General features: G+C 41.2%; 2 protein-coding genes across 3 annotated transcripts in view; both read right to left on the bottom strand.

The window, feature by feature from the left end:
* Positions 1–3,455: 3,455 nt before the first annotated feature.
* Positions 3,456–10,158, bottom strand: ARL6IP1 (ARL6 interacting reticulophagy regulator 1). 2 transcript variants are annotated; one of them, XM_081887853.1, is made up of 6 exons: positions 9,889–10,158; positions 6,885–7,018; positions 6,285–6,404; positions 5,238–5,355; positions 4,570–4,654; positions 3,456–4,397 (listed from the first exon to the last, which is right to left on the bottom strand). In XM_081887853.1, the coding sequence occupies exons 1-6, from the start codon at positions 10,141–10,143 to the stop codon at positions 4,279–4,281; spliced, it is 831 nt and encodes a 276-aa protein (XP_081743979.1). In that variant the 5' UTR covers positions 10,144–10,158; the 3' UTR covers positions 3,456–4,278. The 2 variants fall into 2 exon arrangements, with proteins under 2 accessions (XP_081743979.1, XP_081743980.1); XM_081887854.1 differs by having other exon boundaries at positions 9,893–10,054.
* A 1,851-nt stretch (positions 10,159–12,009) lies between these two features.
* The window catches only part of SMG1 (SMG1 nonsense mediated mRNA decay associated PI3K related kinase), a 71,143-nt gene continuing 65,695 nt past the window's right edge, over positions 12,010–17,457 (bottom strand). Inside the window, exons 60-62 of the mRNA XM_081887899.1 lie at positions 15,628–15,807; positions 15,422–15,528; positions 12,010–14,425 (exon numbers count right to left, since the gene is read on the bottom strand). Of these exons, the coding sequence (XP_081744025.1) occupies positions 14,348–14,425; positions 15,422–15,528; positions 15,628–15,807 (365 nt within the window). The 3' untranslated portion in view covers positions 12,010–14,347. The remainder of the gene's footprint in view (positions 14,426–15,421; positions 15,529–15,627; positions 15,808–17,457) is intronic.

The raw sequence follows: 17,457 nt of genomic DNA, 5'->3' as shown, positions 1-17,457 counted from the left end.
CGCGGCAGGACTCCGTCGCATGAACTCATTCTACTGTATATGCACTACACGTTTTATCCCGTTTCCTCCAGGCCAAACACCCGCGAGTTGCTCCAAGGCACCATATAGGGATCTTCCCTATCCTCCATTTTACTCTCACAGCCACCTTAAGTGAGATAGGGCAGAGTCCTCCAACCTTGGGTTCCTCAGGTATAGTGGTACCTCGGGTTAAGAAATTAATTCGTTCCGGAAGTCCGTTCTTAACGTGAAATTGTTCTTAACCTGAGGTACCACTTTAGCTAATGGGGACTCCTGCTACCGTCATGCAACTTCTGTTCTCATCCTGAAGCAAAGTTCTTAACCAGAGATACTATTTCTGGGTTAGCGGAGTCTGTAGCCTGAAGTGTCTGTAACCTGAAGCATCTGTAACCCAAGGTACCACTGTATTTTGATGGGAGTACAGTGGTACCTCGGGTTAAGTACTTAATTCATTCCGGAGGTCCATTCTTAACCTGAAACTGTTCTTAACCTGGGGTACCACTTTAGCTAATGGGGCCTCCCGCTGCACCACCGGCACGCGATTTCTGTTCTCATCCTGAAGTAAAGTTCTTAACCCAAGGTACTATATCTGGGTTAGCAGAGTCTGTAACCTGAAGAGTCTGTAACCTGAGATACCACTGTACAACGCCCACCACCTTGACTGTTGTATAAGCTGGCTGGGGATGATGGGAGTTGTAGTCCAAGGACATCTGGAGACCTAAGGTTGAAGAAAACTGGGCTAGACTAGAGTAACAGAGACCAGGTTGCCTGGCCAGTTTCATCAATGATTTGAACCTGCCTCTTAGATGATTCATGTTGCCTTCTTGGGGGCAATGAAGCAGATCTGGTGCTGTGCCCTGAGTTTTGGTACCATCCAGAAGCAAGCTGAAGCAAACGCCTCAGGTGGCAGAATCCATGGGGTGGCGCCCCACCTACTGCCGCCACCCAAGAAGTGAGGGCAGGTTCCGGCAAGCGCTCTGCAATTATTCTAGTGCAGTCGCCCCAATGGAAAATGTGACATGTTCTCAGTCCTTTATTAAGAAGCATGAAGGGTTCCCCACCCAGGCAGCTCCTCTGTCTGGGGAATCTTTCTCAGCCAGAGGGCTGTATTCGTTTCTGGGCAACCTTCTGAAGGCAGAAATGAGCACAGGAACAAATGTAAAGGTTAACATTATTTATTAACAGCATTTATATGTGCCCCTTTAGGCATAAAGTCTCCTAAGAGGGGCTTGCAAAAATTGACAACCCAAGTTTACCTTTGTACAGTAGTTTCTATGCACTCAAAAACTTTTCTCCATCTTCCATCCAGAGAAGGAAGAGGCATTATGAAAGTTCAGTGACACATTTGAGACAAGACAAAAATAATTGGGGTGTGAAGCAGGGCCAGGGGAGAGGGTGTGGCTGGGGGGGGGGGGTTCAAAGTCCAGGGAGATTTCATTCGGCCCCTTGGCCTGAGATTCCCCAGCTTGCTAGGCCCAATAATGTTATTTAGATGTTACCAAGGAAAATCCTCAGAAGGTGCCAAACCACTTTCTTAGGAAGGGATAAAAGGAAGTCTCAAGCAGATGTGGAAATATTTTCGGCCTCACAAGGTTGAGGCATGAGGCATTTCCTAAACAGATTGTTTTACCAACACCAAGATGACATTATGCAACAGTGGAGGAAAACTTGAGGTGAACCTAAAGGCCTCAGCAGCAGCCTTTTGAGGCAGGGGTAGTCAGATGGTAGAGTAGAATCTACTAGTAGATCTCTGGTGATGATTGGCAGTTAGCTCATAAATGGTTTGTGCTTGCAAAGGAGCATCACCATCAACCAAAAGTCTTTTTCTCCTCTTAAACTAGCTAGCTCAAATCAAGAAAGCCTGGGAAGACTGAAGATTTGTCTTTTTTAAAAAAGGGGGGGTCTAGATCTGGTAAGGAAAATAAATTTAAACTGATTATGTGCTGAAGGCTGTTATGCTATTCTACATCTGCCTTCCTGAGCCACTATTTTGCATCTGGCTCTGTTTGAAAGTTCAAAATTGAATTCTGCCCACTTGTGTCTAAAGACAGCAATAAGTTAGCTCCAATTTTGCTATGACTTTATTTTCCTGGTTAGATGAATGGAGGAAAGCAGACAGGGGCCTTACATACACATTCAATAATTGCCATTTTTTCCTTCTACTAACATTTTTATTCAACTTTTATCTCTCTAGATAATACATTTACTATCCATCTACATTACGTATCAAGTAAAGCAGCAACATTAACCAAAAAAAAAGGCTGGTATATGGAACTTATTTCCCCTCCCTCCAAGTCTTTTCTCTACCTTCCCACCCTACATGGCTCCCTCCTAATTCATATTACAACATTGCTTTCCCTTCACGTAAAGCACTGCCCTCCTACCCAAACTAGGTAAAGTTGGTTTAGTTATCCTGTCTAAAACAAACACACAAAATCAAGGGGGGGGTGGGACTTATGGGAAAGTGTGGTGTTTTTGAAAGAAACCGGTTCACTTATGCTATCACTAAATCATTCCAAAATAGTTTTATATTTCACCATCTTGTTGCTAGTGCCCATAACTGCTAGATACAGGAACTGCCATCACAGACTTCCAATGACTAAATATAATTCATTTTGCAACTACAAGTTCTCACTTTTCTCAGGATGCTTCTAATGTCCAAAATGAATTTATAATGCCAAATATGGTATTCATGAATTGGAAAATACTTACTACAATGATAACTAAGTTGGCATACCGAAATATTTCAACCCAAGGAGCAGTAATAGGTAATGTTGCTCCTTTCACCTGCTGAAGATAGCCTGCTTCAGGGATTTCTCTTTTCACTAGCCTTAGTAAGAGGCTTTGTTTCTTCTCCTAAGGCAGAGATCTTATGAGGTTGCTCTAATGAGTCCAAAAATGGTTTTTCATTCGTTTGGAAAAACAGAATGCCCTAAGATTCACATGTCACAAGAGATCCAACATAGGCATGTTTAAGTGTTGAACGCCACCCTAGTGTCCTTATGCAGATAAGTTATCTGCACCATGTTACATACTAGTATGGCAGTAAAAAAATGATTCACATCCCACCCCTAGCATTCAAAAATGTTAGATGTGCGTGAAGAGAGAAAGACTGCTTTTTATTGTTGCGAGCCAATTAGTAAGAGAGTGATGATAAAAATAATATTTGTGTTACTTCTAGTTAGAAGACTTTCTACCCCTTGCTGCCAACACAGTTATGGCCTTTCGGGCTTCACTATAGGCAATATATCACAAGAGCAACTTAAAAACTTTGTCCTTTTGAGACACATTTACAAAAAATGTGCACTGAATTACAGTGTTTCAGAGAAAACTGAAAGGTTGGGAACTTAGAATGAAAAGCAGCTACCATCTGTAAGGCAGTAATGTAAGCAGCAGATCTCATTTTGTCAAAAAAGATAATAATGCAACAAAAAAAGTTTCAAGATTTCTCAAGTCTATATTTTCAAACGTAAGATAACACTGTTCATCAATTTACAATTAAGACAGAAATTTGCCTGTTAAACGGAAATTTAAGATGCCTATCATTTTAACAGGTTACAAACTTTTACTTAAGAAATGTGTAGTAAAAACAAAATAGCATTAAGAAAACACAAATAACTCCAGAGACTTGTTGGCAAGACAGACGCATCACGTATTTTCAACATGATTTTATATAAGACCATATTTTTAAAAAACTACAGACATGTTTCACAACACCAAAACTAGAGCTATTTAAATAATAGAAGCAATGAAGTTGACTGTCTGTGCATCCTGACTTAAGTTTTTCATTCAGTTTCAGTGCAATTAAGTTGCATTGCAGAGCTACAACTACAACTGGGATTCAGAGTTTAGGAGCTTTGTTTATTCAAATCACCTGTCACCTACAACATTGTACATTTAGCAATTTAATCTAGAGGGCATTTTGAATTAAATCTAGACAGTCCAGAGGGTCCTTAAAATGCTCAAGAGGAATGGAAAATGTTACCCAGTTCACCACCATCAGTTGTTATTGATCAGTCTTATTACAGTATTGAAGTTGCTAGTCACACTTACTGTAAGAATAACTGTCCATGTTAGAAGACTATTAGTGTGTGACTGAGGGACCATACAGTTCCTGTTTAAACAGCACAAGAAGGGCCCTTATTTAAAATCAAAAAGCGATGACTGAAATAAGCACTTCTATACTATTAAACACACAATAATTCGTTGAATTGTTCCCAGAACACAATTATACTATAGAGTGAATTAGCAAGCAATGTTTCATTCGTTTTTCTTCTCCTTTTGCTTCAGGAGTTTGTTGACCTCCCTTTTTGCCATTCCAGCATATTTTGAAATTATTCCGTGCTTGTTCAACCCAGGAAACAACAAGAAGCAGCTCACTAGGGGAGTAAAGAAGAAGTTATCACCAACTATGTTCATTTGCAAATTCATCCCCCAAACCGACTCATTTAATTTATGTTGCAATCGCTTCATTATAGGCATCCCAACTACAAATATCTCCCCCATTCTCTATTGCGGAAAAACAGCAATGTATTATTCTGCACCACTTACCAATAAGGTAGGTGAGGAAGAGGTTATGAACTTGCTGTCCTATCCAAGCAATCACAGCTAAGGAACAGAGCATTGTCATGAAGTACTAGAAGAGAAATAAGAATGGTAGTAGTCCTTAAAAGTAAGTTATGAAGGCATGATAGTTACCTCTCTAAGTACTTTCCCTGCTGCTATTAAAAGCAGCATTATTGATTTAGCATGGATTCTGAATGAGTGAACAAACAAACACAGCAGTATATCTCATTCACTTCAGTGGAAATTTATTTCAAGCAAGTAGGTTTTAGGAGCTTAGCTTAGATTGTTATTGGCTTGCTGGATGCATTAGGACGATGTTATAAATTGCAGACAGGAATATATTTGCATACCACTACAATAACTGTCCTAGAGACTATGAAGCAAAAAACAACCACAAAGTGCCTGAAACAAAAGTGGGGGAGGGAGAGAGAGTCAAATACTCAAATCAAGATACCATAAAAAGCTCTGATCAGATGGTGTGTGCACTTACTAAAGCATTTTAGGTAAGAAAAAGGGATTTTCATTTAAAAAACAAATATACATGCCAGTCACCAAAAGCATTTGTTTTTGTATATGTAAGGCAGAATGGATTTATAAAGCAACATCCAATTTGCAATAAGGATGAAACATTTTCAGAGAAGCACATATATTACCATTTTAGGCTTTTCCTCCTTAAATGTGAAAAGACGTTTCCACCAACCAACAATTCCGCGCCGTGTTTTTACCAGGTTGCTACAAATTTCATGGAACCGCTGCTGTTGTTCAGTAGTCCTTTAAAGAAATTATTTTGAACAAAACTCTTGATATTATGGTCTCACCTCCACTTCAGAAACTGCACATGAGCAACCATTATCATCTCGACCTTCCGCCACCCAGTTCAAAATTTGATGCCATTTTAATGTCCCGTTCATATATGTACAATATATATTTCTTTGATTCTCTACTATAACTATTCACTGTTAGGGTGATCAACAAATTCAAGAATGAGAAGATCATATATATTTTAATGGACTAAAACTTGCATTAATTTGCAGTTGACACGTGTTGTGAATGACCAGATATTATGAAGAATTTACCATTAACTGCAAATTGGGTCCTATTCAGCAAATCACCATTTCCAGCAAAGAGGTTCTTCAGCTGCCTCAAAACTTTCAGTTAGATGACAACATCTTTATATATATTTACACCACAAGAATCTATGACAGCCAGTTGTTTAAAGGCTACAGCTCTGTTTTTAGTCTACTATCAATGTGCATGGTGCTGTAGAGAGTAGCATAAGGGGGACGGGAACAGGAGGAAAAGATAGGTTCCTGCCTCAATGACCTTGCAGTCTAAACATAATTATACAAGCAAAGGTATCAAACAGAAAAAAGAGACAACCAAGCCTTTAATATACACAGATATTGTTGCTCTAGGTCAGGCATAGGCAAACTCAGCCCTCCAGATGTTTTGGGACTACAACTCTCATCATCCCTAGCTAAAAGGACCAGTGGTCAGGGATAATGGGAATTGTAGTCCCAAAACATCTGGAGGGCCGAGTTTGCCTATGCCTGCTGTAGGTAGTAGAACACTAGGTATGTCAGAACACTAGGTAGAAGGATTTTTGTTCAGGACTGATGCACATAGTTAACACTGAATATATGTTGGTTCAATTCTATTCTTGCTAAATGTCATACTTAAGGGACTGTCAAACAACATACCATTTACTGGAGCCAAAGATTCTAGGAGCAAGAGCAGGTACAAGGTAGTCAGCCAAACAAAGCAGCATAACAAAGCAAGAAACACCTGAAAGAACAGATGGGTCCAAGTAGTAGATCATCCTGTTGGGGCAAGAAAAATGTTGTTATCTAGTGGCAAAACATTTAACAATGTGATTAAAGGAGGTGTGGAGAAGAAGTAGCCACCAAATTTTATTTTGAAGTACCCAACTCCCATCAGCCCCAGCCAACATAGCCAGTGGTTGAGAAATAATGCCTCAATTTAGTTTCTGCAATGGCATAATCACCAGTGGGAGAGTAGGTTGGAAGGACAGAGAAAATGAAGTTTGGAAGGAATAAAAAATTGTTGCTCTTCCCTATCTTTTCCAATTAATAGGCCCTTCTATGAAATAAAATGACTAGGAATGCCCCCAAGTTTGAACATATATTTGGTTTTTTTTATAGCAGCATTGTTTTTCCAGCTGCATAAAACTTCCCATGTACTTTTACAGCAGAGCAGTACTGAGAACTTCAGAAAAGTAACTACTAGCTTAACTGTCTTTAGCATTATTATTTTTTGTAACATTCTCTCCAATAACTTACAGAAAGATGAAGGAAACTACAGCAATCATAGCAGGTGGAAACCATGGTTTTTCCCAACGAAGGATTTTGTCTGTCACCAGAATCACTTCACCCCATCCTTGCAACTGCTCTTCCAAGCTAGCTGTCTCTGCAGCCTGTGAATAAAAGCATTTTAACATACGTAATTGCCCCAGGCAGAAAAATGCTTACACAATGCATATGCTTCATTGGACATGTAGGCTATCTTATGTTAGACAATATAACAGCTTTATCCTTACTTTGCTTTACAGAATATAACTCAAGTTTTTTATGTCTGCATCCTCTTAACTGGTTCTTTTAATTTGAAGCCATATGTCTATCATGCAACAAAATATCTGGTTACTCCCAACTAGGAGAACAGTGCCATATTCATAGGATATATTTCTACATACTGAAACTTCAATCCAGAGTTCCCATGAGCAGAACAGGATGCTCTGGCTAGAGCAAAAGGGTTGTGGATGCAATTTACACCAATTCTTCCTTCCTCCTTTAGCCAATGAAAAGCTGCTCTAGAGGTTTGGGGATTCATTAAGGTCAGAGGGGAAAGGGGAAATTGGCAGAAATTGTCTTTCCCACATTCCTCAAGCGGGAACCTCTTCTAGAACCACAATGACAACTCTAGACCCAGTAGTTAAGATTTTTCATAACAAAGAACTATTCTACCTGCCATTTATTGTTATGGCACCATCTTGTGAAAACTGTGCTCCAGGACCTTATTTTGAGACTTCTTCTGATTCCAGCTTGGATATTAGGATAAAATTTACCGGTATCTGGCTTATGGAGAACCCAAATCTTATGATCATGAACTTGGGCAGCATGAGAAAGTAACTCAATATGAACAAAATATTTGAAATTAAACTGTTTTTACATTATTTATTATCCTAACAGTGTTAAATGCTATGCAAGGTTCTGTGTGCAAAACTGGATTTACCAATATTTAAATTCACTCTGAATAACTGTTACTTTCAACATCCTACACAGCTGTGTTTTGTACTGATTGCTGTCTCAGCCCAGGACCATAAACTGAAGACTTGTGAATAGTACGTAGGTGAAACTTTCATAATGAACTATGAAGGGGGGAGGGGGAGAGACCTGCCACTGAGGTCTACACACTGTATAAAACTCCTGCTAGTCTAGCATGTTTAATGCTTCCTTATTTTGAATTCTAATTTGTGTTCTTCAGTTTCTGTCCATTTCCTAACACGGCCTTCTAGATCAGCAAAATATAGGGAGTTCTAGCCAATAATTTTTGTTTCTAAACATTTCTCTCTTCCCCTGAAGCTTAGATCTGTCAATATTCCATCACACACACACATACAGCTTAACTCATGTCTTTGAAATGATTCAGTCACAAGACAAACTAAACTGTTGTTCTGCCTGGGTTAAAATCTCTCCTTGCCTATCAAGTTCACTCAGTTATATTGGCCCATTTATGCGCACACAGCCTCAGTGGCTGCATAGGGCCGTTATAAAACAGGGGGAAACTCATGTGTACTGTGTTCAACTCAAAAAGCAGGGTATACCAAGCATATGACATAGTGAGAAATGTAGCAGCTAACACTGTGGATACAAGTGATGTGCATTTCAAACTCAAAGAAAAGGCACACACAGTATCTGCACTCCTCTGTTCATCAACCATAATGCTCAGTGCTGTGCATCTGACTTTCAACCACCTATCCCTGAAGCGCTGCAGCTCCTTTGACAGCCTAAACAAAGCACCCTGCTTATTTCTGCTCCTATTAGCATAAGCAGGCTGGCCAGGTGTGTCTCTAATACTACAAAGGAAGATGACATAGCAGAGTCCTACTGGAGAAACCGGAAAATGAAACCTGATCTTTTTCAAGATGGCTTGCCTAGAATATTTTTTTAAGTATTATTTGGTGGGAAGAAAAGCCTCCATCTCTAACCATTTGTAAGAAGGCTATTTTGCCTTTCAGCTCTGCAATTCTGATCCCATGTTCCTACAAAATACTACTGCTGCCTCGCCAGCTTCTAAAACCTTGTACATCAGCAAAATATAATGGGTTCTCTCCTGATTTTGGATCCTTCCACAGCTTTCAAAAGGCAAAATTTGAGGTGACATATTTACCTTGGAATAAACCCAATTTACTCAGGCCTTCATTCTGAGTAAACATGACCAGACCGTGGGGTGTTATTTAAGTTCCAGAAGGACAGTTTCATACAGCCAACACACAAACAACCTTGGGGCACCTTTAAGGCTTATGGTGGCAGAAGCTTCACAGGCTAAAACCCCATTAATCAAATGCACAAAATGTTATTATCCATCCGTATGTGTGTGTATATATAAACACACACACACATATCTATTTACACACAGGTGAGTGTTAATACAAATATGCACATACTGATAGGTAACAACGTGTGTGTGAAAGAAGACATTCATACACACACCATCAAACAACCACTTCGTGCATCCGACGAAGCAGCCTTCAGTCCACAAAAGCTTCTGCCATCAAAAATCTGCGGGTCTTAGAATCGCAGAATTGTGGCGTCGGAAGGGGCCCGAGGGTCATCCAGCCCAACCCCCTGCATTGCAGTAAGCTAAGTCTTGAAAAGCGCCATAAGATTATTTGGTGTGCCTGTTACACTTTCGAAGTTTCCTCACTTCGCCCCTTGAAGCCCCCTCTACTCTATGAAGCAGTTCGCAGCCTCCACCCCTCAGAGAAAGAGTTGCACAAATGGCGCAAACCTCCCACCCCCACCCCCACTTTAAAATAACGCAGAATAGGAATGGCGGGGCTGGGAGTGGGGGTGAAGAGGCCGCTATGGCAGCCTTGCAAGACGTGCATGGAGACAGAAGAGCCAGCCCCTCCCTCTTCCTGCGTAAAAACAAGCGCCCCTCCGCAGATGCTCCTCGCAGGATACAGCCCAAGGAAGCACCCCCGCTTCCTTCCTTCCCACTTGAGGGAAGTGAGGGCCTCAACTCGCCCCCCGCCCACCCAATGTGCTTCGCCTCAGCGCTCACCCACCAGCTGGTTGGTGCTCCTATTGTCGCCCTCCGCCATTTTGTGTGGCCCAGACAGCTGCTTTCTGCAGACTCCTTCTCTCCCACCCCTCGCAAACCGTCACGGCTTAAGCCCCGCCTCCTCCGCCTAGCCTTCCAGGCCACGCCCCCTTCCGAAGCAACACCTCCTTTCTGCTTCCCCGTCGGCCTCGCGAACAAGAACCCTTCGCCACCTCGCCCACCTTCCCCTTTTATGAGCTCGGCGGCTCCGCCCATCCCACCTCCACGACGCTTTCCATTGGATAAGGACCATCTCACTCCCCTAACCAGCGCCCTCTCATCTGCCCCTCTGCCCGTTCGCCTTTGAATTTGGACCAATCAGCTCCCACCTCCTGCTCGTCATGACTTCGGGCGCGTGAGGGGGAGAAAAGTCGCGTTGTTCCCTTGACGTCCTGCAGCAGAAACCGTTTAACGGGTTTTTGGAGGGGGATTCCGGAGTGGGGAAGGACTGCTTAGCGCCTCTCCAAATAGAAGCAAACTGGCCCCTTATGGGGGGCGGGTTGTGGGTATTGTTCCCACATGTTTTCCCAGCTGGATAAATGAGTCTTTGTCATGAGTGCCTATTTTATGCATTACTTATTACATTTCTTATTTTTCCTCAAAGGAGCTCAAGGTGGCCTATGTGGGTTCTTCCTTTCCCTATTTACAACAACCCTGTGAGGTAGGCTAGGCGAAGAAGAACCAGGGACCGGCCTGAGGTCACCCAGTGAGTTCCACAGCTGAGCAAGCCAAGTCCGAGCAGAGCCAGGGCCTGAGGTGTTGGTGCTGAGCAGGCCCTCTGGAAGTACCTGTATAAGTCAAACTAAAGGAAGTACCTTTATGAATCAAAATATGAATCAAACGAGGCTTGCAGTTTGGAAGTGACAGGAGAGTGAGTGAGAAGGGATGTGGAAAGGGCTGGTAGTCTTTACCTCTCCAGGCCAGAGAGAAGGAAGTGATGGAGAGAGAGATCCAGGTGACAGCTGGGAGGGAAGGGTCCCACAAATGAATGGTGTGGCAACCATCCAGTGCTTGCAATTGTGGTGAGCCTTTAGAACGCCTTTCCAGAATATTCTCTTTCTCTCACACACATATTTTATATACTACCATTTGTTTCTGTGTTGGGTATTAGTTTGATCCTAAACCTATGCTTTTCCCATTTCTGTAACCTACTATATGTTGGTAAACTGAACTGCTATACTTAAAAAAAGAAAAGGAAAAAAAGACCAGGAATAATATAGTACATTCAACTTGTTTGATTCAAAAGCCCTACATTTTCTGGATAAAAGGGGCAAGCCTGAACAACAGCAGGAGACAGACTGCAAAGTCTAGGTGGATTTGTCTGGGAGTCCAACTAATGCAAAAACCTGCATCCTAACAAAGGTGATTTTAAACTCATTTCTCCCCCAACAGCTTCCAACACTCCTCTGAATAACTCACTGAAGTTTCAAATATAGTGAAGGCTGAAGATGAAAAGGGGCAGGTTCTGATGTTCCCATTTGGAGGGGGGGAGCAGCAGAGAGGAGCAAATCTTGTGTGGTTAGGAATTCCTAAGTCCAATGAATCAATGTGAACTATCACAATAATGTCCAATTAGATTCTGAGGATGTTGCAGTTCTTAATTCTCCGTGCATCCCCTTGAAGAGCTCATGCTCGAAATGCATCAAAGTATATATTAAAAATGTTTCATTACACACAGAACCAACCTACTAAAATATATTCCCTGCCTGCTTCAGTCAAAGCAAACCATGGGAAGCCCCTGCTTTGGTATGCACTTCATTTTTTCCACTTTGTGCTGTCAGTGATTTGCTGCCGATAGCATGGTGTCCTTCAGATGTTGTTGCACAATAGTTGCTTAAATGTGTAACAATAACTTTTGCTTCAGACACATTTGTGTGGATTATATGCGTGATAGGCAATAGCTGCAGCTTTCAAATCTATTCCTTGTGCTGATTCCCCTCTGTGAAAAGAGGTAGAAACCTGTACCACAAATGCAGAAGTTATTGCTACACATGCTTGGTACCGTGATCATTGCACACTGCAAGTTAGAAATCTAGCACTTTGAATATTACTGCAGTAAATAAAAGAATGCCACACAGGGAATGAAGAATACAAATAGATTTTTGAGCTTTATTACATTATGCAGTAAAGACCCCCGTCTCCATACACATTTCTGGATAGTGTGGTATAATAATACATGAATCACAAGCGCAGCAGCCTGCCCTGACCCCTGGTTCCCAAAGGAAAGAAAAACATGTTGCCATCTTATCCCAATTGTATTTGGATATACAGACTGCTCATTAAAGATGTTTCGTACAAGGAAAATAAAGGTACACTCACCAAATGCTTGGATTTTGCCTTAACTGAATTTTACTGAAAAGCAAACCTCTCACTCTTGCAATGCTAAGAGCGAAGTTCCAGAGCACTGAGTTGGAATGCATTTACTCACAAGCATTAGTAAATATGTAGGCAGTGCACATGACATGTCTAGGGCAGGTAATTAAAAGGTGAGATAGCTAGCGCCTATGTGGAAGACTGATACCAGTATCAAGTCACTTCTGTATCAGATATTCTGAGGAAGTCAAAACAAATTTTCCACATTATAAAAACGCTGGAATAATTAGCTTCTTCTTGTGCTGGACCTTAATATATATTTGATAGCAACTCTTCAAAACAAAGGCCAAAGCTCAAACTTCGATAAATAGGCTGCATCAATTAAAAAAATTAACTGCTGGAAAGGTTTTTAAAATCCTTAAGAGACTAAAGAGGAAGTGATGGGAGCATTTGATTTGTCCTCATTTAACGGCTTTCAAAGCAAATTAAATAAGTTCACATAGCCCCACATGTTCAATTTGGAAGTTTAGATTGGTGCCTATCAAAACATGACACCGATTAGTGATAACTGAGTTAAGAAGCAGCCTGTTCTTTCCCAAAGCAAAGTTAAAACAAGCTCCTAAGGTAATGATTTTAGTGAGCAGGCAAGTAAAACACTGAGGACATATGGAAACAGACTGATTTAAAGTGCCGTTTTAATAGCAACTTTTGTCACACCCATAGTTCAAAAGTGCAAGGTAGGTTTAGGAAAGCTTGCTGAGAAATTCACAACTGAACACCACCTATTGGAAGTCATATGGAAATGTAACTTCACACAAATCTTTATACAATTTCGCTTGAACAAAAAAAGAGAGTCCACTTTAGCTTTGTATTTATGTCTATCTTTAAATTCCCAGATTGAACTGAAACACTATACATTTACAAGTGTAAATCAAAATTTGAAATGAATCAAACAGCATAAAACTACCTCCACTAGAACTTGACTTTATTGATTTTCTGTCATCAACAATGTAAAAGAGTCTACTTAGATATTCTAATCATTTTTAAGGTAAAGATTACATTGGAGTACCTACGTTTACAAAAGAAACTACAGCAAAATCACAGTAGAATGTGTTTTGGAGGAAAAGGTTTGAACTACAAAAAGGAGTGTACACTGCAAGCAGAGGGAGGTGCACATGAAAACCAAATGCCTGTTAGATTCATTACTTTGAAATGCACAGTGAATTTGGGGAAACTGTACATGATAGAATCGCAAAAAATCACTTTAAAAGAACCAAAACTCCAACCATTTGCGTTTGATCAGCCAACACAAAAGATTTGCTTAAATGTTCAGCGTTCCCTGTGCTTTTGGAAAATTTGGTTTGCAAAAAACAAAGAAGAAATGATTAATTTGACTGAACAGTGAAATTACAAGGATTGAAATAAAAACATATTAGAAATACATCTAAAGAACAAGAATAAACCAGAAGTGGGAAAGAACTTAAAAAAAAGACACAAAGGCTCTCTCTTCTCAAAGAGGTTCTTCCAACACAGCTGACATGCAGCTCTTTGCATTTTCAGTCCATTTCTGAAGTTCATTCTTATGTAGCATTTATTCATTTTTTGCACAAACTGGTCAACTCAACCAGCACTGTTGCCAAGCAACAAGAGCGACTCAAGAAACTCAATCTCTCAAATCTTCCTTTGCTGCGATTTCTTCACGGCCCCCTTTTTCGGTTTCGGTTTCTCCTGGATTGTTCACAGGGTCAGGTGGAACTGGGTTCCAAATCACTCTGCGGTATGTAGCATTCCCAATTTCCTTTCTGCAGCTATGTTTCCCCCCGACACGATTGCAGTTCTTCTGTAGCAGAAAGACAGCCGTGTTGTTCAGGCGGTGAGCTTTCACCCTTGACCCTGGGGGTTCCAGGCCATTGTGTTTAGCGTATCCCTGAGTGCAGCTACTCTGCAGGACTCACTTCCCAGTGCACCGAGATTGCCTAGGTTTCCTCACATTAAGCCCCAGAAAGGCATCACCACCGACTGTGGTGCTGCTATGGATGCCTGAGGCCGAGTTGATTCTGCTGGATGTCTGACCTCGCTGAACCAGACTGACCTGCTATCTTCCTGTTCATACCCAGGCTGTCCAACCTTCATACAGCTGAGCCAAGTTATCTAGATTAGTTGCTTCCTTAATCACATAGTCAACCTAAGAAATTGCAATGTAAAATAAGTTAGGGCTTTGGATTTTGTACATGCAGAGAACTTCAAGACCACCTTTATTAGCATGTTCAGCAGCAAGTTTGTCCACCATTACAACAGTTTACGTTACTCCTTTAACATTTATAATCCATGTACACAGCAGACACTACTAAAAACTGTAAGTGGCCAGGTTCAGACCTAGGACACAACCATGTGATGTTTACATGAATGAGCTGGCAAGAGCCTCAGGACCTAGGATAGCTCAGTGGGTAGAGCATATGACCCTTAATCTCAGGTTTGTGAGTTCAAGCCCCACATTGGGCAAAATATTCCTGCATTGCAGGGGGAGCTGGACTAGATGACCCTTGGGGTCCCTTCCAACTGTACAATTCTATTATTGTGCATGTGCAAAGGAGTAAGATTTAAGGCTGCCATTATTGTGCCTGAACTCGGCAAGTGGTAGTTTGTTAAAACCATAGGTTTTTGTTTAACAAGCCAGAATATCCAACATGGATCCCAGCTTGATATTCTGCCTTGTTAGACTGATTTGAACAAAACACACATACCTCGTTTGGATACAACAAGCTATGGTTAAAATATGTAAACCAACCATTTTTACATGTCTAAAACAAGCCAGCAAGTCTCCCTAGGTTATGAAAAATTCTCATTATTTTTGCAAGCCAAAAGACAGTTAGCAATGAAATGTTTAATGTATTGCCAGCCATGACATGACTTGCATATGGTTGTCTTCAAATGGCATGGGCTAAGCAGAAAGGAAGCAAGAGGGCAAACTAGCCTGCCAGGTAATTTAAGGTATGTAGGAGTGAAGTTTCAAGGGAAAATGATGCTTATATGAATAAACTTTTCCCGCTGAACATGCAGCAACATATCAGAACACATTTAAAAATATTCTCATTCTCTCTCACACACCCACACCCACTCCATAAACTTAAATGTTAAAATCATCTGAAGGGAAGGGAACAAGTTTTGCTCCTCAAATTACCTGTTCAGCAACGGACATTCTCCTGTTGGGATCCAAGTCCCGGCCCTCTAACTTGGCTTTGACACGTTTCCACACACTTACTGCATATGAATTCCGCTCTTGCACAGCTTCAAAAACAAAAACAAAAACACCAAGTCCATGCAAATCTTAATGTGTTGCTCATTACAAAGCCTATCTTTCTACATAAATTTAATATTGCTACTTACCTTTTCCTGTTTTGGGGTCCCTGATGGCTTTTTTAGGACTAGAAACAACACTCTTTCCAGCGCCTGTAATTACCCCCGGTGGAGTATCTGCTGATGGTGCAAGGGTTTTCTGAATTAACTTTCTTGTATTCTGCGACATGACCTCTGGCTGAGTTTTCTGCCCTGTATTGCTGCGGACCGCTGTCAACAAATGAAAATACAATATTGAAAACGCTATAAAAAGGAACCAAGTAAGTTTTATTCATTATCAAAAAGAAAAATGTTTTGTTTTACAACGAAACCAAACATGCCTACAAAACAAAACATATAATGCACTGGCACTGATTTCAGGCCTCCTGCCCACACAGTGATTGGGTGCACAGGCAAAGCTAAGCCAAAGATTGGCTTAATAAGATTTGCATGACCTATGTGTGGGTCCATGGAGCTCCTTTATGCACTAAACCTGCAACTTATGCACATTTAACTTGTGCATATTCACCCTTACATGCAGAGCAAAAAAATTAAAAGAGGACAGGGTTCCGGGGGAAATTATTTTGGCAATACTGCCCACCACTGAGCCCAATGGGTTTTGACTATACGTGATTTTGGCTTTAGGTGAGTTCCCTGGAACGTAGCTCCCACATGAGTTGCAAGCTTACTGTAGTAGTCTACCTGCTCCCTTTACATGAATGGCGCAACAAGTCAGAATTCAGCACCAAAAGCTATGATTTATGGCTTCAAAATAAAGTCAATATATGAAGTCATGGTTTGATTTCATTTCCAACAATTATAGACCACCTTTCTCCATTGTGTGGTCAAAATGTTGTTGCCAACACAAAAAATAAAACACAGCATGTAAAGCAATAAAACACAATTAAAATTATCTTAGATTCAAAAACAACAGTATAGTACAAAACAAAACTGCAATCCACAGCAGGGTTAACCAAGTCCACCATAAGCCTGGATTAACAAGTTGTTGTAAGAAGGTACCAGAAGCTGAAAAACATGGTAATCTGTGCTTCTAGGACAGTGGAGGGGAACCATTGCCCTGCAAGTCAAATTAGGCCCACCAAGCCTCAGAGGCTGGCCCACCAGGCTGTTTTGGTCTAACCACACCCATCCTTCCAGGGCCTGATGTCACATGACCATGCAAAACTGTGGCCAGGCTAAGGGAAGGTACAAAGCACAATGACCAAATAGATACAAAAGGTTAAAGGTTCTATCCCTAGTATCTCCAGTTAGGGATAGGAAAGACCCCATATCCAGAAGTCCTGGAGAGCCACGGCCAGCCACTGATTGGGGGCAAAATGGAACTGCACAGGGCCCTGAATCTCAGCTACCTTGAGGCTGAGCAGAAGTCACCCAATGCTACTCTCTGGACACTGCCTGCAGGTATGAGCAGAACCACTGTATCACCATGGCCCCAATTCACCAAACAATTCCAATACAATAATTGATGGTATTAAAAGCCAGCGATTAAAAAGAACCAACAAGGTTGGACCTGCCTTGTCTCTCTTCCATCAACCAAAGCAGTCTAATGCTGACTAAAATGGATCAAGATAATTCAAATAGGTTTTTTTAAAATAAAAAAGCCTTTCAACAGGTAAAGCAAGCTGCATGAAGAATTCAGTTTTTACGTTTCCATTCCTTGCTGAAATGAGAGTATGTATGTCACTCATATGTACTGTAGTTCTTAACAACCTAAGCTGCAGTGGAACCTACATCGCCACGTCTTTCTGGAGATTTGAACCCTAACAAGGTTGGGATACCAGGTTTCCCCCTATAAGCAAGATGTGTCATTTTAGAGATGCTCAGCAAACCAAATTGTTTATGGAGAACCATCTCTTTCTT

The sequence above is a fragment of the Podarcis melisellensis genome (assembly GCF_964234715.1).
Source record: "Podarcis melisellensis genome assembly, chromosome: 14".
NCBI classification, from domain to species: domain Eukaryota; kingdom Metazoa; phylum Chordata; class Lepidosauria; order Squamata; family Lacertidae; genus Podarcis; species Podarcis melisellensis.
This window is presented reverse-complemented; position numbering and strand designations above follow the sequence as displayed.